General features: G+C 36.0%; 1 protein-coding gene across 1 annotated transcript in view; it reads left to right on the top strand.

The window, feature by feature from the left end:
- The window catches only part of DPP6 (dipeptidyl peptidase like 6), a 2,722,860-nt gene that overhangs the window by 447,027 nt on the left and 2,249,315 nt on the right, over positions 1 to 26,518 (top strand). The window contains exon 2 of the mRNA XM_044066886.1: positions 16,843 to 16,957. Coding sequence (XP_043922821.1) covers positions 16,843 to 16,957 — 115 coding nt within the window. The remainder of the gene's footprint in view (positions 1 to 16,842; positions 16,958 to 26,518) is intronic.

The raw sequence follows: 26,518 nt of genomic DNA, 5'->3' as shown, positions 1-26,518 counted from the left end.
CATTTAGCAGTTAAAGATGACTTTGATATTTCATTCACTTAGGATGGAGGCATCACAGTTAGGGAAGAAATAGAATACAATATCCATTAAAAGCATTGTGCAAAACTTTTGTTAGTTAACCTGCCTCGCCACATTTCATTTATGTTAATCGTTGTTGCTTTTTCCACATTTGCTGGCATTTTAATAATTCAGATTAACTTGATTGCTGGATTGTTACCTAGACCACAACATTTTTTTGAAGTGCAAACTATAAACAACATCACAAGCATAGAAGTATCTGATGTTTAAAATATGATTCACAGTGTGACATTTGCAGTAAGCCTATACTGAAACTAATGAAGGGAATATTTCATGTATCTCCCTCTCTCTTTTGAAAAGCAGCAAACACATCTGAGCTGACCACTGTCTTTTGTGCTAGAAATTAATGTCTCTGATGTATACATGAGTAGCAGCTGGCCACCACCATGGACAGATGTAGAAAGAAAATAAGCCAATAAAATGGTAACAAAGTAGCTAAATGTCTTTCTTAACACAGTCATGCTGAAAAACACAGAATACTCTTGTAATACGTAGCAAACCAGAGAGCTGGATGATTGCAATTAATGTTTCATTTTTTTTTTTTTTTTTTTTTTTTTGTATTTAGACAGCTGAGCTGTAAACATACTTATGTGACTGTGTATAAATCCTTCAGTATTTTAATAAAAGTAATTATTCCATGGCATACTGATTAGCACTTGTAAGGGTGAAACATGTCTGTACTGAAGTCGGCGTTATTACCACTGAAGGCACTGCATCCCTTAACCCAAGAAGTGAAAACATTCACACCACATTATGGTCTGGAACTTAGAGTGACAATGTCCACAGGATAAAAAGATTTGTCTTTTACTTGGCTGCTGCTGATAAAGTGTCCAGTAAAATAGCTCCTGTACCTAGAACCAGTTACTGCAACTTGTTTGAGACGTACAGAACCTCTCCATGTTTAAAACTAAGGTAGATGTGAGTTCTGCAAAGAGGATAACTGATGCTGACTGTAACTAAAGTAGTAATACATTTACAATAACTTAAGATGCTTGTGCAGCATTTCTCAAATGAGAAGTGAGTGCAGAGAGGCACTAATGATTCTGAAGGTTAAATAAAACTGTGCTTCAATGTATGTGCTATTGAAGGCTTTCTAGGTGCTATGTTCTTTGCATTTGTTTACTTAATTCTATATAGTCTTTGTTTTGTAATGCAAAATATTTTTATAGCTATATGATTGTGAGATAAATTTTTATTTATTCATTTATTATCTGTTAACAGAGTAAGTAGGCATGGGATATTTGAACAATGCCCCAGTCAAGGGAGACTTATAGGTGTCTTCCTATACAAGTGTTTTGCCAACATGTTTCTGATTCAGCCTTATCTTTATAATGCACAGTTTTTTTGCTTCTTTGTTTTTGTCTTATTTATTAAAAGCAACTAAGATAAATGCATAAGAGACTTTGCATTAAGCTTTTTTTTTCAAACCATAGGTAGATTTTTAAATTATTAGTAAGGTTGAATCATGGTTATAACTTGTTATACTTGGCTTTGTTGGCTGTATTAGCATTAGAAAAGATTTCTGAGTCACTAACAAAACAAAAACGGAAAGAGAAGACTTCAGAGCAAAATCACCACAATAAAAACCTTTCTGAGTCATTGTCTATTCATGACTGAGTGTACTAAAACATTTTAGGGATAATTTGCATATCTCTCATAATGCCTAGGTATAGCTTGGTTTACAAATGTCTTTGTACATGTGCCTCCTCCTGAAATAACTTTAATAAAGGTACGGACCTCCAGCTGTTCACAAATCACAGAAAAAAAATATCTGCCTTAAAGCAGTAATTTGTAATAATTAAGGCATGTGTGTTTATGTCTATACTCTCCTCTTAAGAAGTCAATAAAAGTACTGAAATAAAAACAATTTTCTTAGTACCTCCAACATACACGTTTTTCTTTTAATATCATCTTTTGCTTAAATAGTCTACAACTTTGAAATAATGGAAAACTGTTTGTCTACTAAAATGAATATTCCAGTTTCTTATAGTGATACAAGATTACCCCTGAAGAGTGGTTTAGAAAGAAAACAAAGAACAGAGTGAACAGTTTATTCTGAAGAAGACCAGTTTCGTTTGTTGATGATAGTGCGTAAAACAATAAACATAGTTCATATATTTGTCACTTCATCTGCTTTTTTCTGGTTTAGTTGTTTATACACCCGAACCATTCCTTTCTATTGGATATTTGTGAAGAACAGAGTGCAATGACCAGGCTGTTTAGTGGTATAGCTTCCAGTTTGTGCTATTCTGGTCTCCAAGACAAAAAATATCACCTGATAATCCCCACCTTGTTGCTTAGCCTTTCACTGCCACTCTTCACAATCTGCTAATACCAGCAAGTCAGTAAAGACAAACGTTATTTTGCCAAGACAAAAATAACAAAACTGAAAATGCCAAACCTTGTAGTTTTTCTAGGGGAAGTAAACACTTGCTCAAAACTACACAAAAACACACCATACTATATGAAACCCACCCTCAGCTACAGATACAAACTGCAGAATCACACTACTGTGGTGAAAACACCATATTTCCCACACTGGGAAAGTGTTTACTTGCCCTTGGAAAAAATACGCGGTTCAGCATGTTCTGTTTTGTTATTTTCATCTCAGCAAAATAACGTTTGGCTTTATGGGCTTTTGATCTTTTAAAGTAGACCCATATATACGTATATATCATATGGGTCTACTTCAGAATGTCGACAGTTCAGAATGTTGACTTCAATATGGCCGACACCATATGATCGACATTCAAAAAGACTGACATCCTGAAATAGCACCATTTACCTACCTGTAAACAAAGTAAAACTGTGTTATGCAGGGAGGCAAACCCCCCTGCACCCCCACACCCCCTGCTACTTAACTATTCTCAATCTGAGATCGCACTACAGTGCAGGATAGGGGAATCTCCCAGCCCCACACTGTACTGGGATCTCCGCTATCATTTGTTGGCCTTTCAAACATTTGCTCATATGGTGTCAGCCATATGAGTTTCGAACATTTGAAAGTTCAAACAAATGAAGGGTTCCCATACATATACTTATATATATATATATATATATATATATATATATATATATATATATATGTGTACGGATTCACTTCATAACACTGAAAGCTCAAAACACTGAAACTTCAAAATCTTGAAAACTCAAAACACTGAAACTCAAAGCACTGAAAATACATATCATGCATATACTGAATTTAAACAACATAAATCATAGCACTTTCCACCAAGTGTAAGCAGGGGGGGCAAGCACCCCTTCACCCCCCCCCATGTTGGGGGCTGTGCCCCCCATACCCCCTCCTACTTATATATATCAACTCCAAGATTGTACTTCACTACACTAAGTGTTTCAGTGTTTTGAGTTTTCAAGATTTTGAAGTTTCACTGTTTTGAGTTTTCAGTGTTTTAAGTTTCAGTGTTTTGGTCTTCTAAATTATGAAGTTTTCTCATTTTCAATGTTTTGAGTTTTCAGTGTTATGAAGTGAATATATATATATATATATATATATATATATATATATATATATATATATATATATATATATATTGCACAAAAATAAATATAACTTATTGGCACAGTATTATCAAGCCAATCCTGTAAATCAAATGCAGCCCAGAAGATGCTCAGTGACACATACAGACTGACTTACAAAGCCTGCATTGGTACTGTCTTTTCAAACTAGTTATTTATCCAGACTGCTCTGGTGTATTACTTCCTTTTTATTTTTATTTTTATTTATTTATTGACATTTGTTTTCCGAGAAAGTCCACTTGTCCAAGATCGTATTTTCATTGTAGGCCCGGGGAGAAAAGCTCCTTTACAATGAAAAACAAATATAACAATATAAAATACAGGTTTACAGGGTATAATAATATGAACAGCAAAAAAGAGCAGAGAGACAAACAGGGTCTCCATGCAGCTTTACAAAGTATAATAATATAATCCACAAGATAAAAGAGATCCAAATTAACCAAAGGAACACATTAAGAATGAGTATAATACACCAAAACAGGTAGATAAAAGGTGCAAAAATTGTGCCTCTAGTAAATAAATTGTGTGAAATGTAAGAATAAGAATGGAGTGAGTACAATTTGTCAGTAGCAATTTAGAAAATGACATGGTGAAAAGTTAGTAATAAGAGGGAGACTGGTAATAAAACTACTCTGATAGTACAGGAGATAGAATAGATATAAAGGATTTGATAGGGTAGGTGCAATACAGGGTAGTTGGGTTGATTGTAAGGCTAACAGCAAGGCTGACATTGAGATAGAGGAAGTCAGGTAATGGCATTGAGGGGTGTTGTTCACAACATACAGAGGAGGGGAGGTTATTCCATAGTCTGGCTATGGTCCAGGAGTATAGAAGTTTTCCTGCAGATAGATTTGGTTTATGGATTTGAAGTAAGTGTTGGTGCTCAGATCGTAGGGGCCGAAGAGGGGAGTAGGGCAAAAGTAGGAAGCTTAGAGCAGGACAATGTAATGGTTTATGGATGAATTTATGGGAGATGGTTAGTTGAATAAGAAATAGATGGTGAGAGAATTCTAGTCATTGTAGTTTCTTTGGGACGGAGCAGTGATGGTAAGAGTGGTGACTACCTCTGGCGAAGTTGGCAGTCTTATTATAGCATGATTCTTGCTTTAATATCAAGGAAGACTGTAGATTACTTAACAATGGAGCACCCTAGGTTAGAGATGGTAGGAGGTAGGTGAGGGCAAGAGCTTGTTTTGTTGGTAAGGAGAGAAACCTATTGTGCCTATACTGTAGCCCCAGTTTTTTGTGTTTTGTTAATACTGGATTGGACGTGCAGATCAAACTTTAGGTTTTCATCTGTTATAATGCCTAGTAATTTGGTATTGGTTACCAGTTCAAATTGTGTACAGTTTAGTGAGATTATATTGAAACCTTCTTTATTTAGAATAGTATTCCCTTTGAGGGTGAACAGCATAAGTTTAGTTTTTTTGGCATTAAGAGAGTGATGTTTTTTGTGGAGCCAGGATTCTACTACAAAGAATGCTGTCTGGGTTACTTGTTGCAGAGTGTCTGGGTTGGGAGCAGAGCAGACTATAGTTGAGTCATCTGCATACTAGGGAAGAGTTTCTGTTAAAAGGAACTCTTCTGCAAGTGCATATTCCAAAAATAAAAGTGTCTGCTGCATAATATATCTCACACCCCTAGTATAAGTCACCACTCATTGATTCAAATATTCTTCTTGTTTTCATAAATCATCTCACAGTTTTATCAGCAGCTGCACCACAGTTCATTCCATGGTTTAAAAAGAAGCCTGTTTTATACACCCCAAATTTCATGGGAAAATAAGTAGCTGCTACAATGACATCTGATTTAATGGACTCATTCTTCCTGTAACTGACTTAACGATACTTGCTAACACATAATCTATCATATTGATGGACATTCTTTTCTTTTTCTGTAGATACAAGTGCAGGATATTTTTTCCGGTGCTGTTTGCTATGCAAGTAAGAACAATAAAACTACAAAAATCAGAGCTAACTACAGTAGTTTTTATTTCTTTGTATCTGTACTTTGTCATTCAATTGCTCTATATTCTACTTCTGTAAAAAAAATACTCTGCATGGAGCTTATGTTTATGTGGGCTTCCTAGCTGGTGGATTCAAGATCATGCATATGCAAACTGTTTGATTTTCTGGTTTTCATACAAACCAGTTTATAATTTCTTCTTTTATTTTTAGAAGCATGGTGTTTTATTTAGTCATATGTCTTTGATTTACCTGTGATATACATTATTGCCTTTACATTTTTGTTGTTATCTTCTCCATGATATTTTTAGTTATTTTAATTATTTTCCTTTTTTTCAAAATGTCTAAACTCCTCTGCTCTCCTACTGTGTAGCTAAGTAGTTTCTAAATTTGCAGTTTCCATCCTTATCATATGTACAGCTGCAATGTTTACACACATGCCATCATTTTAGAGATGGCAGACGGTTCATTTTCATAAGACCCGGATTTTGCCTGTGTGCCATATTTACTTCAATTAAACTCAGCCCAATGTAAGCACAGCTAATTTTTCTTGGCAGTTTAATCGAGAAGAATAAGGCTATGTTCATGATATCAAGCTTCATTCTGTAATCCTGGGTTTGATTCCCTGATTCTTCATCTGCCTATTAGTTGACTCTGAGCTAGTCACTGAACAAGGCAGTGCTCACTGGTTGCCCCTGAAAACAGGCACTTATGAACCAAGATTTATCAAAGACATTTCACAAGAAACACCTGCATTAGGTGTTTTTTTTAATTTATGCTATCAAGTGTTTTGTACATGTGTTTATGTGCATGTCTTCCTGTGCCTGCATGAATATGTTTATGCATGCCTGTGTTTCTGTTCATATGTTTGTTGATGTGTATGTGTGCATGATAACATGACTAAGTGTGTGTGTGCGTATATGTGTCTATATGTGGGTAATGGGTATGTTGTTCCTATATGTGTGTGTGCTGTTCCTATATCTGCATATGCTATGCCTACTTATAAGTTCATGACTGTATGATGGAAGTTGACAACATGAAAACTATTAGGCAGAAATTTGATTCTTATTTTTCTGGCTGTCATAATCCATATTCATAGTATTGCAAAAATGAACATTCTGTTTAGTTCATTTTACGTGGAATTATACTACTGTACTGCACTCAAGTGTCCTGAAGAGGAACATATGCCTTGTTTCAAAAGATAAACATAAAGTGGATTGTACTACAATACTGCTTTTATCTTGACACATGCTTAGAAAGTTTTAATCTATACAGGATTTGTCATGCAGAGGCAAAGAATATTTGATCATGAATCAGTATGGATTGACATTTGATTGCATAAGAAAAAGTGGAATATTGACGATATCATATTAGATCTTCACATAAATATATTACTTTCATTACAATTGATTTACATTACTACCATGGTTAGAAGAAAGTCCTATTTCTAGACACAGCACTCTAGCTTTTAATGTGACTGAGATCGCAAATCTTGCCTGTTCACATTGCATTGTGTCAGGTGTTCTAGCAACAAAGATGAATTTATCACCCTTCACTGAATCTAATACTTTTCCAACATGCCAATAATTAGCCTTACTCACCGTCTTTATCATTCCCCATAAGGTGTTTGCTTAAGACATAGTTTATTGACATGGAGCATATATTTTCTTGCATTAGCTCATTGTCATCCTTTTATTATCATAGCTAATAAATAGCTCATTTAATTACAATTCCTCAATATGTGACCCATTAAGCACAATTCCCTGAAATATGCTGAAGTTTACATTTTGCTAGTCTGTGGCACTTTTACCCTAAGTAAGTCAGAACTCAAATTCTGCACTTGTCTATTGCAGGAGTACAGTTAGGCTGTCTAGTGCAACCTAAGACTGTTCTATTCCCCAGACTGACAAACCACTGCTGCTGATCTGTGATTTATGGAATGCTGGTCTATTGAACTATGCTGCATTAGTATTACTTACAAGCGTTTCCATTTCATCTTTGTTCTTTTTATACACAACAGCCATACTTTGGGTTTTACTGTGCTTTTTCTTGAGTGCACTATGATTTTAAATGGCTGGAGTAACCTGCTGGAGAAACAGATCAGGTAGGTTCGAGTTCAGAGTCATTATCTGGGTGAGACTGTTGTTGCTAGACTAATGACCACATTGATATAAGCTGGTAATAAGGATGAGGAGATCAATACAGTGCTACATTTTCCAATACACACTGATACAGGTCCCCTACAGATGATCAAAATTTTAAAACATTGACTTTCATATGGCCGAGACTATATGAGTGAAGGTTTAAAACTTCAAACCTTATGGATGGAGATCTCCTTACAGTGCAGAATGAGAAAATGCCCCTTTTCTGTGGTGTAGTGCAATCTCAGAGTTGGTATATTTAAATAGCAGGGGGGTGGGGGGGTGCAGTCGCCCGTGTGATGGGGGAGTGTAGAGGGTCCTGCCTTGCTGCAAAAACATCCAGGATTTATTTTTTTTGTTTTATTTTTTTTTTTTCAGGTGTTTTTAAAGTTTGGTCATCTGTAGTAGACCCACTGATACACACTGATAATCTTGACAATATCAGCAGTGGACTTAACAGAAAGATATGCCTTCTTCAGATGTATTCCCAAACAGTGAAGAATGGCTGTATATATTCTAGCAATAACCCGTAACTGCATGTGGCTGTCACTGGATTTATCCACAGTTGACATGATTTCATCATGAGGGCAAAGCTCGAGAGATGAAACTAGGCCAACCATTGGTAAATCCTGTGATACCTACATCCAGGAGTGGGTTTTTGGTGTTATACAATGACATTATTTAAATAGAAATTGCTTACCTTTCTTAAATGTCTTTGTATAATGGCACTGTAGTGTTCCTCCATGTTCTTCCATGTTTACTGATAAACTACACAAATGTATGAGACTTATCTTCCTATGCTTACACAGTACATCAGTGCTGCTTAGGAAAAGCAACGGAGAAAATAGAATCTCTATTGCTGTTTTTTTGCCTGCCATTACAGGCTCTTAATACAGGAAACCTAGACAAAACCCAATATAATAAGGGAACAAATGTCCAAAAGTATTTTATTGCTCTTAGAAAGCTAATAGAATTGAAGGTTTTGTGTTAGTGTAAATTACTATATGAACCCTAAATCTCAAATATCTGTCATTATTTAATGACTTCAATCCCCAGTGGTTTGACAGAAAACTACATTATTTATGAGGAAATGACCAAAACTATGAGGCAAAGATACGGGCATTCTGGGAAAATCTGGACAATTGAGTGGTATGGGAGTCTGCTGAGACTTTAGGAGGGATAGTGCAGAAATACAAGGAAAAATCAGGAATACTCCTTTTTTTTAGTTTTTCAGAATGTACCTGATTTTTCTTGTATTTTGATCTGTCCTCTAAGCATATGCTTATTGAAAAGTCTTGCCACTGAATAGACATTTTTCTATTGGTATATTGATATATGCATGATTTGCAAAAGGGCACGCTGATTGGGCTGTCCAATCAGCGTACATGTTTTTGAATGGCAATGAGATGTTATTTATTGCATAATTTTTTTGATTTAGTATAGATTGATAGGGCAGCACTTAAGTTGGAGCTTATACGTAATGTTATTGAGCCTTATATTATATTAACTTGTTACTGTGGGCAGAGTAACAGATGCTCGATTCTGCATCCACTTCATACATACTGTGGGATCTAAATGCATATAGTCAACATACATACTGCATGATCTAAATGCATATAGTCAACATGCGTACTGCATGATCTAAATGCATATAGTCAACATACATACTGTGTGATCTAAATGCATATAGTCAACATACGAACTGTGTGATCTAAATGCATATGGGCAATCTGCTGACACAGCAAGCTTTTCGCATAATAGCTCCAGAACCTAGAGCACATTTCTCACCAATGATCATTGTATGTGTGGAGTTTTGCATGTTCTTCCTGTGTCTGCATTTTCTCTGATTCATTGATTTATTCATTCATCCAATCACTTATTTCTGTATTATTTCATTCTCTAATTACCCACTTAATGTAGAAGACTGCTGTGTGGGATCCATAGATTTAAGTCTAAATTGATTATTTATATGTTGTATTTATTTTGCTCTGAGGCCTTAGTCTTGATTAAATAGTGTTCCAAAAGTTCAGGTTCACTTCTCTGATTAACAAATAAATGAATTAAATTAAACTATATAACCAGTGCCTTGCATTCATCGTGTCTCTAAATGAAATACAAATGTAACTTGAATACTTTCTGATCGTCAACAGCAAGACAAGAACAATTTAAGCTAAGGTCTGCTGTCTGGATGGAAATTGATGGAAATCTCATAGAGATCTTGATGACTCCAGGAACAGTGAAAAGCAAGGCAGTTTAGAATGCAAGTGCTATTCTCAGTGGGAACTGAATCCCTCCCACAATAAATGTAGCACACTGTATCTAAAACAGTCAAGCTATTTAGCAGTCATTCAGTGGGGAAGAGGGTATTAGGCTGTAACATTTTAGATCATGAATGTGGAAAATTGTTTCGGGGAAAAGTCACTATATTTATGTTGATAAACTGATCAAACTTTACTAGGCATATGGTCCCAATGAGCATCACTAGGAAGCCTACAGCTTAATATATGTAAGAAATATTAGCTGACCCAGTCATGGGCAGCCATATTACACACCACAGGGATGAATTTATAAATAACCATCCAGCCAGTGACACTAGATTAAGACTGATAAGGCAAGGTGTTGCTTTGTTTGAATATAGGAGACATTTTTCCTTAGATAGAAGATATTTGGGTTAGAGGTTTATCACATCAGAAGGTCTTATTTAGGTTTAAGGAAGATTAAGGCTTTTGGGGGGGAAATATTTGGTGTGTCTAGTCTTTCATTGGTGAAGGAGATTGAGTAGGATAGGATATTTCAGGACATGGAAAGCTGATCAAAGGTTTCATACAGGAGCCTGTAAAAGGTAGAATGTATAGAGAGGACTTGGTCTCTATCAGAGGAGCTTAGGGAGCTTAGCCCAGTGGTTTTCTTCATTAGAAATATGTGGAGCCTTTCAAGATGGGCAATGTGTTTTGACAATTATACACTAATGGAGACATAGTATTCTATTTCAAGTCTAATGCAGTATGTATGGAGAGGAACTGTGATTTACATAGTGCTGGAGGAAATGCCTTTGGAATTTATATCAGGAAGAACGATTTTTGAATATTTATTTATGTTTAAATTTATTTGTTTATTTATTTATTTGTTTATTTATTTGTTTATTAATCTTTGTGGACCAGAAAAGTATGATTGCGCAAACGCTTCAGTATATACATTTAAGATGCTCAAATTATGAATGAAATACTGCCAAAGGACAGTTTCTTTTTAACAAAAGTAGCCAGATCTGTAATGACTGCATTGTAATTAGGGTGAGGGTATCCTTAATGTGATATGAATGAGGGATATGTTGTTTCCAAAATAAAACCTCACTGGCATTAAGCCGAACCCTGTGGTCAGTACAGCAGGGACGGACATGATCTAGCCTTTGTCTGAATATCTGACTACCAGTACAGGAGCTTGTAGTAGCACCTGGTTAACAGTCATTAGCAACCTGATTAGATGTAGGCATTTGATGTCTGCCTTTATATCAAAAGGGTAGATGCTGAAGAGGAGAGAGCCAAGGACAAAGCACTGTGACTCAGTGCTAGTAATTAGTTTTTCTATGAGGAAGAGATATCTCCAACATTTACTTTGAGGATTCTGTAAGCTGATTGTGAGAACAATTTAAAATTCATTGTTAAACACGGGGAGTATATACATAATGCCTGAATGGGGGGATTCGTTATTCAGCTTCTGAGAAACAGTTTGGACAGAGTGACTCTTGTCCCTGGCCTCAGAAACTATATAAAAAAATAAGTCTAGAATGTTTATAAAAAAGCCAAATTGATTTGGATCAAGGGACTGAAGGTTTCTTCTGTTGATGTTTATAAGTTTTGCTATGATGCATTCCTTAAATGTTCCTAGTCTGCATTCCATTTAAGGGATCCAGGACTGCTCTGCTTTTAAGCATGCCAAATATAAGCAGTCAAGAGAAGGTTAGTATGGGCACTACCTCAATGTCCTTATCTATAGTACAGTATACAGTTTGAAGGGATGGTACTTATGTAAAATAGCATATAAGGTCAAGTGAATTGAAGTAACAGAGACTACTAATCTAAACATATTGGGTGCAAATAAAGGGAGACATGAGAATCATTATATGTAAAAACTGCTCCAAAAGTGAAAAGAAGCATGACAGGTTGTATTACATAGGTACAGGACATCACATGAATGGGTAGGACATAGGTATAAAACCCTCTGCAAACATAAAAAATATAGCCAAGGCAGTGAAACTGCAAAAACATCAGGAAATTCCAAGGAATGGTGTTTACGTGACTTAATAGTAACTGTCTCAAATAGCTCACCAGTGCATCTGGAGGAAATAATGTGATGGTTGCTTTTAAACATGCACAGAATAAACATAGGGGTGTTTTAAACATAGACACAGAATAAACATAGGGTTGTTTTAAACATAGACACAGAATAAACATAGGGGTGTTTTAAACATGCACAGAAAAAACATAGGGGTGTTTTAAACATAGACACAGAATAAACATAAGGGTGTTTTAAACATAGACACAGAATAAACATAGGGGTGTTTTAAACATGCACAGAATAAACATAGGGGTGTTTTAAACATAGACACAGAATAAACATAGGGGTGTTTTAAACATGCACAGAATAAACATAGGGGTGTTTTAAACATGCACAGAATAAACATAGGGGTGTTTTAAACATGCACAGAATAAACATAGGGGTGTTTTAAACATAGACACAGAATAAGCATAGGGGTGTTTTAAACATGCACAGAATAAACATAGGGGTGTTTTAAACATGCACAGAATAAACATAGGGGTGTTTTAAACATGCACAGAAAAAACATAGGGGTGTTTTAAACATGCACAGAATAAACATAGGGGTGTTTTAAACATGCACAGAATAAACATAGGGGTGTTTTAAACATAGACACAGAATAAACATAGGGGTGTTTTAAACATAGACACAGAATAAACATAAGAGTGTTTTAAACAAAGACACAGAATAAACACAGGGGTGGTTTAAACATACACAGAAAAAAACATAGGGGTGTTTTAAACATGCACAGAATAAACATAGGGGTGTTTTAAGCATGCACAGAATAAACATAGGGGTGTTTTAAACATAGACACAGAATAAACATAGGGGTGTTTTAAACATAGACACAGAATAAACATAGGGGTGTTTTAAACATAGACACAGAATAAACATAGGGGTGTTTTAAACATGCACAGAATAAACATAGGGGTGTTTTAAAAATGCACAGAATAAACATAGGGGTGTTTTAAACATAGACACAGAATAAACATAGGGGTGTTTTAAACATGCACAGAATAAACATAGGGGTGTTTTAAACACAGACAGAGAATAAACATAGGGGTGTTTTAAACATGCACAGAATAAACATAGGGGTGTTTTAAACATAGACACAGAATAAACATAGGGGTGTTTTAAACATAGACACAGAATAAACATAGTGGTGTTTTAAACATGAACAGAATAAACTTAGGGGTGTTTTAAACATAGACACAGAATAAACATAGGGGTGTTTTAAACATAGACAGAGAATAAACATAGGGGTGTTTTAAACATGCACAGAATAAACATAGGGGTGTTTTAAACATAGACACAGAATAAACATAGGGGTGTTTTAAACATGCACAGAATAAACATAGGGGTGTTTTAAACATAGACATAGAATAAACATAGGGGTGTTTTAAACATAGACACAGAATAAACATAGGGGTGTTTTAAACATGCACAGAATAAACATGGGGGGTGTTTTAAACATAGACATAGAATAAACATAGGGGTGTTTTAAACATAGACACAGAATAAACATAGGGGTGTTTTAAACATAGACACAGAATAAACATAGGGGTGTTTTAAACATAGACACAGAATAAACATAGGGGTGTTTTAAACATAGACACAGAATAAACATAGGGGTGTTTTAAACATAGACACAGAATAAACATAGGGGTGTTTTAAACATAGACACAGAATAAACATAGGGGTGTTTTAAACATAGACACAGAATAAACATAGGGGTGTTTTAAACATAGACACAGAATAAACATAGGGGTGTTTTAAACATAGACACAGAATAAACATAGGGGTGTTTTAAACATAGACACAGAATAAACATAGGGGTGTTTTAAACATGCACAGAATAAACATAGGGGTTTTTAAACATAGACACAGAATAAACATAGGGGTGTTTTAAACATAGACACAGAATAAACATAGGGGTGTTTTAAACATAGACACAGAATAAACATAGGGGTGTTTTAAACATAGACACAGAATAAACATAGGGGTGTTTTAAACATAGACACAGAATAAACATAGGGGTGTTTTAAACATGCACAGAATAAACATAGGGGTGTTTTAAACATAGACACAGAATAAACATAGGGGTGTTTTAAACATAGACACAGAATAAACATAGGAGTGTTTTAAACATGCACAGAATAAACATAGGGGTGTTTTAAACATGCACAGAATAAACATAGGGGTGTTTTAAACATAGACACAGAATAAACATAGGGGTGTTTTAAACATGCACAGAATAAACATAGGGGTATTTTAAACATGCACAGAATAAACATAGGGGTGTTTTAAACATAGACACAGAATAAACATAGGGGTGTTTTAAACATGCACAGAATAAACATAGGGGTGTTTTAAACATAGACACAGAATAAACATAGGGGTGTTTTAAACATAGACACAGAATAAACATAGGGGTGTTTTAAACATAGATACAGAATAAACATAGGGGTGTTTTAAACATGCACAGAATAAACATAGGGGTGTTTTAAACATGCACAGAATAAACATAGGGGTGTTTTAAACATAGACACAGAATAAACATTGGGGTGTTTTAAACATGCACAGAATAAACATAGGGGTGTTTTAAACATAGACACAGAATAAACATAGGGGTGTTTTAAACATAGACATAGAATAAACATAGGGGTGTTTTAAACATAGACACAGAATAAACATAGGGGTGTTTTAAACATAGACACAGAATAAGCAGAAGCACCAGAGAAAAGAGAGAATCTGCACAGCATGGTTAAGCAGACGACATCTGTGCTGGCTCAAGGGCCATGAGGTTCTTTTCTGCCAAGAAAGTCTATGTTTTCAATTTAATTTCCAAGTTATCAAGCTTACTGTGTCCAGAACATCAGTCTTGTGCACCTGGCAAATTCAGGTATGTTTTAAATATTCCAAAGTTTATTATTATGCAGTGTGTTCCTTTGTATAGTTGTACTACTCAGTAAACCTATAGCTGTTTTATTATAGCCACTTTTCTGGTATATATTTTCATTAAACAATTATATATATATATATATATATATATATATATATATATATATATATATGTGTGTGTGTGTGTGTGTGTGTGTGTGTGTGTGTGAGAGTGTGTGTATGTATGCATGCATGTACATATATATATATATATATATATATATATATATATATATATATATATATATAGCGAGAGAGAGAGAGAGAGATGCAAAAAAAAGGTTTTACCCAAAAGTGCTTGTGTTTTCATGCTTGCAATATAAAGTTATTAAGTATTTTGTTATATGCATTTTGCCGTGATGGTTTTTGGACTTTGTATTTACATTTGTGTATGTATATATATATATATATATATATATATATATATATATATATACGGGTTCACTTCTAAATCCCTACTCTCAAAATCTCGAAATTCAAAATACTAAAACCAAAATCCCTAAAGCTCAAAGCTCAAAATCTCTAAAACTCAAAATACTGAAAGCACAAAGGATACCAACACTTACCATATTCCACAACAAGAACATACTGAAACAAATAAAACACAAACCATATTGCAGGGGGGCATGCATCCCCTGCACCCCCCCCATGTGGGGGGCTGTGCACCCAAACCCCCTGCTACTTAAATATATCAACTCCAAGATTGCACTTCACTACACCAAAGTGCCCCCTGCCTATACTTGAAGTGTAATATGTTTTTGTATGTGGTTCTGCTGCAGTATAGGTAGTGTTGCTGTACTGTGTTTTTTTCGAGATTTTGAGTTTAGGGATTTAGACGTGAACCCATATATATATATATATATATATATATATATATATAGAGAGAGAGAGAGAGAGAGAGAGAGAGAGAGAGAGAGAGAAATATAGATATATATCAAAATATTGTGTAAACATTACCTGGAAAAAAAATGAGATTTCATAGGAAACAAACACCACTTTCTCAGACTTTAACTTGCATAGAAATGCCAAAGCTTTTTGTTTGGTGTAGACACAACACAAATCTTAATAACTGGTCAAATTTCCTAACAAATTATGGTATAGTTTCTTATCAATATACAAACTCCGTGCAAAAAACAATAGCTAAGAATGTTAAGGCAACATAAGGCCACTTACTAAAATTGCTAAGATTTGTGAGTATCTCTTCTAGAAATTGAATGAAATCCAGACTTACACTCACTCTCTAATGCATGCATGTATAGGAAGATACTCATAAACACAGACAAACACATGCACGCGCACATACACACACACACACACAGACACACACACACACACACACACACACACACACACACACATATATATATATATATATATATATATATATATATATATATATATATATATATACACACACACACACACATATATATATATATATATATATATATATATATATATACACACACACACACACATATATATATATATATATATACACACACACACACACACACACACACACACACACACACACACACACACATATATATATATATATATATATATATATATATATATAAAATAGACGAGTCCATGTGAGTACATTATAGGGAAGATGGATGGCCATGGCAGACTAAAGACATCAATAAAAGATTTGGTTGTATTTTAGTATTCTTTCTTCACTGACAATGCTGTTATGATAGTCAATTGCATGTTAGTCTCTTTTTTTGGGGGGGCGTTGTAATGGATACAAAGTTCATAGAACATTTGTAGAAAAAAACATTGTCATTTTACGTATTTTTTTCAACCATGAATGAGGATTTTATATTAGTTTCATATGAAGTTTTGTTTTCTTTTTCCATTAGGAGCTTGTTGGAAGTAACCCTCCTCAACGAAACTGGAAAGGGATAGCGATTGCATTGCTGGTTATTCTGGTCATATGCTCCCTGATTGTGACATCAGTTATACTGCTTTCACCAGGTAATGCTCATCTGGAGTTTCTTTCTCCTGCTTTGAGTTTGTTCCAGTACTCCATTCACCTTTTCATCATGTGCACAGTTAAATTTTTGAGTACACTTTTATCAAAATTTAAAGTATAAGAGAGTTTTTAAATGACATTTGGACAATCAAGTGTTCTGTTTTCTGAACTTAGCTCTCTGTAATATTTAGAAACAAATTCTCTGATTTCAAAGTATGTGTATCTTATTTCATACAGTCTTGTCTTATGAGACGGGAGTATATTAAATAATATCTTTTCTTCCAAATATGTTTATTAACTGAGAAAACAAACAAGAGAAAAACATTCACTATTACTGTAAAACATACATATATAGATCCAAAAGAGTAAAAAACAACCACACAGCTGGGATGACATTGTCACACCAGTATACAAAGTTTTTGTTGTCACTCAGGATAAAAACTGACTGACAACAAACACGGCAAAGTAAAATAAACCAAAAAGATTTTATAATCACTTAGTAAGCGCTTTTGCATTGTCCTCACTGCTTCATCCGTCTTTAAAAATACACAAGTTAACACTCACTATTTAAAATCCAAGGCACAAATTAAAGACTGATTCCAGTTATGACATCATAACAAGCTGTCCAATCAGCTATAGAAATTCTGACAGCAAATTAGATAGTACATTACCTGCCAATGTGTGCTAAAAAAATAAATAAAACAAACTATAATTTCTAGTATGGCTTAAGTATATATAAAAAACTACTTATCAACTAGTCATCTAGTTCTAACAGTAGATATGTGCTTAGTCATGATAAAATATACAAGTCCAAAACCATTAAATATAGTTCTTTGAGACTCAGAAAAGAAAAAATCAGATCAGTTGATTGCCAGGATTACATTATAAAATGACAATAAACATTTAATGTCTTGTGCATGCTTGCTTAATTTAGCTCTCTAAATAAATTAAACATATAAAAGCTGTGGGTTCCTATCTGCTGCATTTAGACCTGCTAGATGTTTCCAACATTCAAAATTCTTTTTTTTTTCTCTTCTGAGACTCATAGAACTATATTTAATGGTTTTGGACTCGTATATTTTATCATAACTAAGCACATATTGACTGTTAGAACTAGGTGACTAATAGATAAGTAGTTTTTTATATATACTAAAAAACACTTGCTGGATAATGAAATAAATTCCAAATGCTGCCTAACTGTGAGAATCAACCAGAACTTTCTTTATTGACAAAATCCAGGCTTAAGCGCTTTCAGCCATAACCATGGCCTTCTTTAGAAACACCCATTACCCTAACTACAAAAATTCATTTAAAACAGTCTGATGTGTGCTTAAACAGTGCATTTTTTTGATTTTTCTTTTTGTCCCATAATAATGCTCATAAATTCTCCTCCTCAGGGGTCTATTGGTTTTTCCTATGTAGAAGGAATTACACGCTAAGCACTTTGCCATATATACCACATATTCTGAACTGCAAGTAAACTTACCTGGCACTGTTATAATTTTGACATAAGTGCTTACTTCTACATAGGGCCCCTCTGCTAAATATCTACACTCTCTACAATCGAAGCACTTGTACACACCCTTAACTCTGCTGCTATTTGGTTTATTTTCAGTAATAGACAATGTTTCCCCTGAATTTAATGGAGACAGAGTAGGAGAGCTTGAGTACAAAGAACTCAAATGGCTGATTCTGCTCAATGCCTATAACAAACCTGGTCTTAATAGTGGGGTTAATTATAATGTTGTTCTGCATAGAAAAGCAAAGTAAAACAAATGCAAGCAGAATTGCAGTTAGTTGTTTTTATGATAGTTAACTGATGCCATTTTTATGAGATATGTTAATTAATTAATTGAATAATGTTTTGATAGAGGAGGGTATTTAAGTGTTTGTAGTTAGGATTATGGGTGCTTCTGAAGAAGGCTGTGGTTATGGCCAAAAGCACTTAAGCCTGGACTTTGTCAATAAAGAAAGTTCTGGTTGATTCTCAGTTTGGCAGCATTTGGAATTTATTTCATCATCTAGCAAGTGTTTTTAGTGTATTTGTTTTCAAGTTTGCACTTCCATAAAAACATATATTCAGTTTTTCTTGGTTGTAGTGTATATCTATCTATCTATCTATATATATATATATATATATATATATATATATATATATATATATAAGCCATACTAAAAAGTATAGTTTTATTTATTTTTAGCACACATTAGCAGATAAAGTACTGCCTAATTTGCTGACAGAGTTTCTATAGATGATTGGACAGCTTGTTATGATGTCATAATTGGAATAAGTGTCTGATCTGTGGCTTGGATTTTAAATAGTGAATGTTAACTTGTGTATTTTTAAAGTCTGATGAAGCACTGAACACAATGCAAAAGCGCTTACTAAGTTACAGTAAAAGCTTTTTGGTTTATTTTACTTAGCTGTGTTTGTTGTCACTCAGTTTTTATCCCAGTTCTATACATATCTAGATAATGAGATGAATGAAATATAATACAGTCTTCAGTAATCATATGCATGACATCTTGATGGAAGAATTTACCAAGTTATGTTTTTAAATATTTCATTCTTTTTAACACACATTACTTAAGGCACTCCATGCTTAGAATGGCCTGATTATTTTATACATTTCCTGCTAGAGTGTTGGTAATTCTAAAAAGTTCATGCTATACTTCAACACTGTGCAACATCTGCTTCACTGCCTCAAGAGTATATTTTTCTCTTTATAAAGAAAAGCCGTGTGAGCAAAATTAAATGTCTCAAACTCAATGTGTATTTCAGGGCATTAAAAAACATTGTTGTAGGAAGTGCAACAGCCCCCAAATCTACATACAACTACACTGTGAGTTGTTGTTAGGTCAGTAGGTCACGACAGCCAATTTCATTGGTTGTTGCTGACTAGAATTTATGAACGCATAGTTAGTGCTGCAGAGTACTAAATGGTGTTTAGAGTATAGCAAGATACAACCCTAAGGTAATTAGGCACGTTTTATGGTTAACACTGTGTCAGCATACTGAGGAAGGACTGTGTAATAAAACAGTGATGCTGAATGACAGCAATTAGCAGCATTACGTTGGCTCACAGGATGTGTACAACTGCAGATGGAATGAGCAGCTAACATGGAGGCCATAGCTAGTATGACACAGCAAATGGAGGTTCACACACCCAATGAAGTACCACATAGCTACCACTCTAGATAGCATAGAGATGGTAAGTACAGCAAACTGCCAACTGATATAATACATGGAAAGAAAGGAGATATGAAAGAAGGAAAGGGGAAAATAGCAAGCAGAGGAATATACACACAAGTGAGCACAAGGCATGACAAACGAAGAAGAAAATGCAATTTTTGGAGGACCAGACCTCCTTATTTTCAAAATATATAAAGAAGAAGATTTGGTGGAATATTTGAGAAGTACAGTTGTGTAAAGGGTAAGAGGAGAAGGGGAAAGTAGCACACATAGATAAACAAACATAAAATGCAGACACGCAAGTCAGGAGCAGTATACCCACAAAATGTGGGGACAATAGTAGATCAAGAGAGAGAGAGAGAGAGAGTGGTCAGATGGTGATAGTGAGGGATAGATAAGGAACAAATTATAGGGAATGATACAGGAGGGGTGGAAATGGGGATGTGGTAGTGATAGGAACATGAACAGATTACATGCCATCCCAGATAGTAAAAACAAAACATTAGTCACTTCTGTGACTGACTTCATGGGTAGGCTGCACATTTGGTTGCCAATGGTCAGGGCCTGCCTGTCACATGACTTAACAAGTCCCACCAAGATGTGGTCCACGGTGCTGAGATAGTCATCCAGTTTTTGGCACATCTTGAAAGTCATCGGCCTCTAGAACTGACTCCATGAGATGATGGGAGACCTCTCCAAACAACTGTCTATAAAGGAGCCTTCTAGCCCTTCCTCAGGAGAGGGCTGCAGAAGCCACCAAAATCCCTTAAGGTCATCTTCAGCAGGATGACCCACATCTCCCTTCTGAAAGGTAGATGTGACAACTGCTGGTAATCAAGTGCCAAGGGGATCAGCCAGCACACACTGCAGTGACTGCCATAGTCTCTCAACCTTGACCACTACAGTACACAAATGGGAAATGAACCCAACAGTGCACATATATGGGACCTATACAGTTGCAGCTGCACACATTGCATATGCACTCCACTGATTGTAGAATTACTCCCTCCTCCTAAAACATCCAGTATTATTGTACTCTCACTCTTTATCCACTACAAAACTAAGTATGCACACCTCAGTAGAGAGGTTCACTAGAAGTGGAAAAACTAAGACAAAAAAAGCCTAATAAATGTCCAGCTCTCGCTCCTTAATCTCTACCTCCTACTGCTGAAGCAGATCATGGTGGTGCCTCTACAGGTATCTGTACGAAGCCAGCACTACCGACCAAAGTGGTGATGACAGTGTCATTACTCACCATCTGTCAAGATCAGGTCAGGCATCAAGCTTAGACAAAGGACCATCATTCTAACCAAGCAGGTGCACAGCAAAGTCCCTGTGCAGGAAGGACAATAATCATACCTCTCAACCTCTTAGCACAAAAAGTCTGGACAAACCCTAAAATAATGGAAGGACAAAGGCCCAGAAATAGGGACATATTTTAAATATTGCTTTTATAAACTTAGAAAGTTGTTAGAATAACATGATTCATGTTAACATGCATGTTCTGAAGGCTATGAAGTCTAAAACTTAAATTGTTGCCATTATTAAGTGACTTCAGTCCATAGTGATTTGCTATAAAACCACACATTTTATGGGGTACAGATCAAAAGCATGCGACAATAATCTAGACAGTCTGTGAATATCTGCACAGTTCAAAGCTATGACATTAATATCTTGCTTTTCGTGGCACACTGTACAGGAGTATTATGGGTAAAAGCACCTGAGAAAGCCATTTCTGCTCACACTAGCTCATGCAAAGTGCAAAATGGTTGCCACATACACACAGATAATATTTGGACATCACTTGCCATGCACGGTATGCTGCAATGGTGGTAGGACAGTGCTGTTGTGATATGGGTCCGCATATGCTGCATGCATGAGCATATTGGTTGCATGCTTCCCCAGTGCCATGCAAAACATGAGTAAGGTGAATTAAAGGTGTAGAACTTTGAGGCTTGGCTCTGATTCAGATACTGTGGTGCTAAATTATCTTATTAGCATAGCTGCAGTGCTATGAGGCTATTATTGGCAGTGAAAAGATATATCAGGAGCAGATGTGCTAGGGAGCAATGCAGGACATGAATGCTGCTGAGGATGGCATTAATAGTTGTCTGCAACAGGTGCATCAAAGGATAACTGATATGGTACTCCATGTAAAGGACAACGCATTGAAATGAATCACAGAAATGGAGAAATTCAGGAAGAATCAACCTGGCATTAATAGTTGTCTGCAACAGGTGCATCAAAGGATAACTGATATGGTACTCCATGTAAAGGACAACGCATTGGTCATTGCCAGGGACATGTTCCCCACAGGGACCAAAAACATTGAAATGAATCACAGAAATGGAGAAATTCCATGTGTCTCCGTCTGTGGAGGAAGAATCAACCTGTATAGAAATGGATGGCTTGAATGTGGATGCTTCACTAATATTGACCACCAAAGTGTCAGTTGGTGATGCACCCATGTCCATATGGTACAGTACACTGCACATCAGATGGGACAGAATCACCAAGATCCTTTGGTATTATCCGTTCTTTCAGGTACTTTGGCTGCAACTGTAACAACCCTCATGTCACAATATGTATGTTTCCATATGATGCACACATATCCAGAAACCACCATGCAGGTCACAAGGAGGTATATCATATATATGTGAGTGCTACTGATTTCTCATTGGTTCATTTTTTCACAGATTCAACTGCTGAAGTAAGCAGTACAACAGGGCAGCTCATGTCCTACACTGGCAGGTCATCAATGTCTGACAATGGTAGAAATGTGAGTATGGCAGTCTGCTGAGACGGTGGCACTTTAAAAGCAACATCATGGGAGGGTCACCCAAATCCCCAAATTCACAGGAAACCATGCACAAGCTGAACCCTCAACATAACCAGTTCAGTGTGTACATGCAGTAATGGTGAGCCCCACTTGGGCTTACCATGAGGTGGCAGCTCACACAACATTTGAAATTTACCTTGTCTACAACATGTGCACATGCACTATATAGTAGAAGTAGTGGTATTTGTGGTACCACCATGAACCTAACTCTGTCCTTGATACAACAATAGGCACAATTCACAGAATGTGCAGTAAGTAATCCAGGTACAGACATAGACTGCCAACAACATTGTGGAGATTGTGAGTCTACTTCTTGGCTTGTATGACAATGTGCAACACATTTATTATTTTATTTTACATTTGTTGACCGGGCTAGTCTAGCTGGATATATGTCCATTTTCAGTAGAGGCCTGGGGAGAAAAGCTCCAAACAGTTCAAATAAAGTTCGCATCTACAGAAGTACATATTTAAAATGCAAATACATTCACTGTAAAGAAAAAAAAAACTTTAAGTGGTCACACATTTATAAAGTATAAAAAAATGCAAAATATTTGACTAGACTTAGTACAGTTACTAATGAAGTTACAATTAAAAGTTGAGAAAGAATAATAGCTAAAAAAGTGCAGTATAAATGTAGATAAGAAAGGAATATAAATAGAAGTTAAAATGGAGTAGCAGTTGAGTAATACATCTAGTAGTAAAACATGTCACTGTTTTGAGAATACAGTACTAAGTAAGAGTATGATGGAGAGGTAGAATAGTAGTTGTTAAGATGAAATTGTTGCAGAGATGAGAAGGTAAGGTTGAATCAAGTAACAAGAGCATGTTGGTCAGTCAGGTTTAGTACAGGGGCACATCCAATGTGTTTTGAGGAAGAGCTTAAGTTTATTTTTAAACAGAGTAATAGAGGGAAGTGTGGAAAGTTCAGAGGGAAGTAGGTTCCAGGTTTTTCCAACAGAATTAGAGAAGAGAGAGTCTCCAGCTTTATTGTTTGATTTATTGATATTTACAAGAAGTTTTTGTGAAGATTTTAGGGACTTTAGATTATTGTAGGGGTGAATAAGGTTAGATAGGATGGGTGTCTTAGCAGGTTGATAAAGTATTTTATGGTCAATGGCCAGTTGATTAAATTTCAGCTGCTGCTGTAATTCAAGCCACCCTAGATGCTTTAGATTAGTACAGTGGTGTGTTCTGAAAGGGTTACCTGTGGCAAACCTGGCTATATTATTGTAGGAGTTTTCTAGTTTCTTAAGGTTAGATTAGTAAATATGGGTGAGGCATAAAGAAGGGTAGAGATTAGATGGGTGTGGGCAATTGTTATTCTAGTTGCAGGAGTGAGGAAGGGTTTGATCCTATAAAGAGAGCCTATTTTTTATTAGTAGTTTTCAAAGTGTTGTTGATATGGGTGTCAAAGTTAAGGTTGTTGTCTATGGTGATACCTAGCAGTTTGGTAGTAAGATCTTGGGATATAAGAGTACCATTATTGGATGTTACAATGAAGTCTATTGGTGGAGATTTAGTGGTAGGTGTAAAAAGGAGAAGTTTATTTTTTTTAGGGTTTAATAAGAGACAGTGTTTTGAAAGCCATAGTTCTACAGAGTTAAATACGTCTTGAGAAAGGGAGTGAAGTTCTGATACAAATGTGGCTGAGCATATAAGTGTGGAGTCATCCGCGTATTGTATATATGTAGCTTGGGGAGCTACTTGGTGAAGGTCATTGACGAATATAAAAAACAGGATAGGGCCCAGTATGGACCCTTGAGGGACACCAATATTAACAGGTAGATGGGTAGAAAGAATGGTGTTCCAGAGCACAGCTTGATGTCTGTTATTTAAGTAGAAGTGGAACCATTTTATAGCTAGTATGTCACGTGACAGGGATTTGAAAATGTTTATGAGTATATTGTGATTTACCATGTTGAAAGCCTTGGACAGGTCAATGAAAAGTGCAGAGGAAAGCATGTTAAGGTTACGGTTTTTGTTGATGGTGTCCATAAAGGAAAGGAGGGCAGAAGTTGTGCTATGGGAAGGTCTGAAACCATGTTGGGAGTTGGAAAGCAGGTTATTATGGAGAAGGTGGTCTAGCAATTGCCTGTGGATACATCTTTCCATTATCTTAGATAAAGGAGAAAGTAGGGCTATGGGATGATAGTTGGAGAGTTCAGTGGAGTCTACCCCCTTATAAAGGGGAATAATATGAGATACTTTCCAAAGTTTGGGGATATATCCTTCAGTGATGGTTCTGTTGATGAGAAAAGAGATGGGGTAAGCAATAGATTTGGCTACTAACTGTAAGTATTCTGCGGGTAGTTGTAATATGGAGTACAAGGACAGGGAGCAAACAATTCTGCCTTGGTCAGTGGAGACAAGTATTCATCAAGACTCATGGTAACTGCCTTCCATTCTGCTCTACAGGCTGTGCAGTCTGTGGCTGAGGAAAGTTCCAGAAACTGGGCACATGCCAGTGCTATTCAGAGTATAGATACCTTTGCTGCAAAAGCATAATTGTCAGCTATTACCAACTCCTGCCACCAACCCCGGTTGTCAGTGGTCTCATGGTCATAGATGCTGACACTCCTCAGGCTAAACACCTTGGACCACTCAGTAGGCTAATCATAAGTTTTACCAAAATTCCACCCCTTCAATATCACTTGTAGCCACATAGAGTGGCTTGCTTGGTCATGGCCATTGCCTTTGACATGGATAGTGAAGTTTTGCAAGACATTGCATCAAGATGCATGTACTTCCATTGTTCTCTGCCATGGAACACATCAAGCCCTGAGACTGCAAGACACTATAGTGTACATTGCTAATTGTCATGGTATGGTAGCTTAACCCCACCACTGCTAGCAGGGTAAGTGAGTATTGCATTCATGACTCTCCAACATGTTATAGCATTGTTTTCACTGATTGCCTGTGTCACTCCAACCACCACTGCAAGTGATGCTGCCCACCCCCTACCCTGCATTAGTATGATTATGTCTGTTGCACAACATGGTCAGTCCATGCACTGCTTTTTCATAAGTGAGATACTGCATGCATCATTTTATTCCATGTCTTCTGTGTCTTGATCCATAGTTGTCTAGTAGATGTTGTTGCTGCTTTGCTAGTGCAGCAATGTGGTGAACCTGTCTGCACCCTACATACGGTACTACTGCTGCTAATTTAGCCCCTGGACTCTACACCCTGATCTTCCACTGCTGGTCCTACTTGTATGATGGAACTGCTGGGATGCACTGCAGTGACATATTATGCAACATGACACAAAGAATTTGTTGCAGGGTTTGATATGTATTGCAGTTCCCCAAATGATGTGTCAAGTAGTGGAAGTGTCACATCAGTTGTGCAAACACACACTCCATAACATTACATATTCTTACAATGGGCTGTATTGTACACCACCTCTGACCTCTACACTGATGTGAGTTTTGTGGATAAGGGTCATTGAGAATGGCTTCATGGCATATCCAACATCACCTACAACTCTTAATGGTAAGGGCATTACATGTAGCTTGTGTCATGCTTTCATGG

The sequence above is a fragment of the Protopterus annectens genome, chromosome 3.part1 (genome assembly GCF_019279795.1).
Source record: "Protopterus annectens isolate FY-2018-M chromosome 3.part1, PAN1.0, whole genome shotgun sequence".
Lineage (NCBI taxonomy): Eukaryota > Metazoa > Chordata > Ceratodontiformes > Protopteridae > Protopterus > Protopterus annectens.
This window is presented reverse-complemented; position numbering and strand designations above follow the sequence as displayed.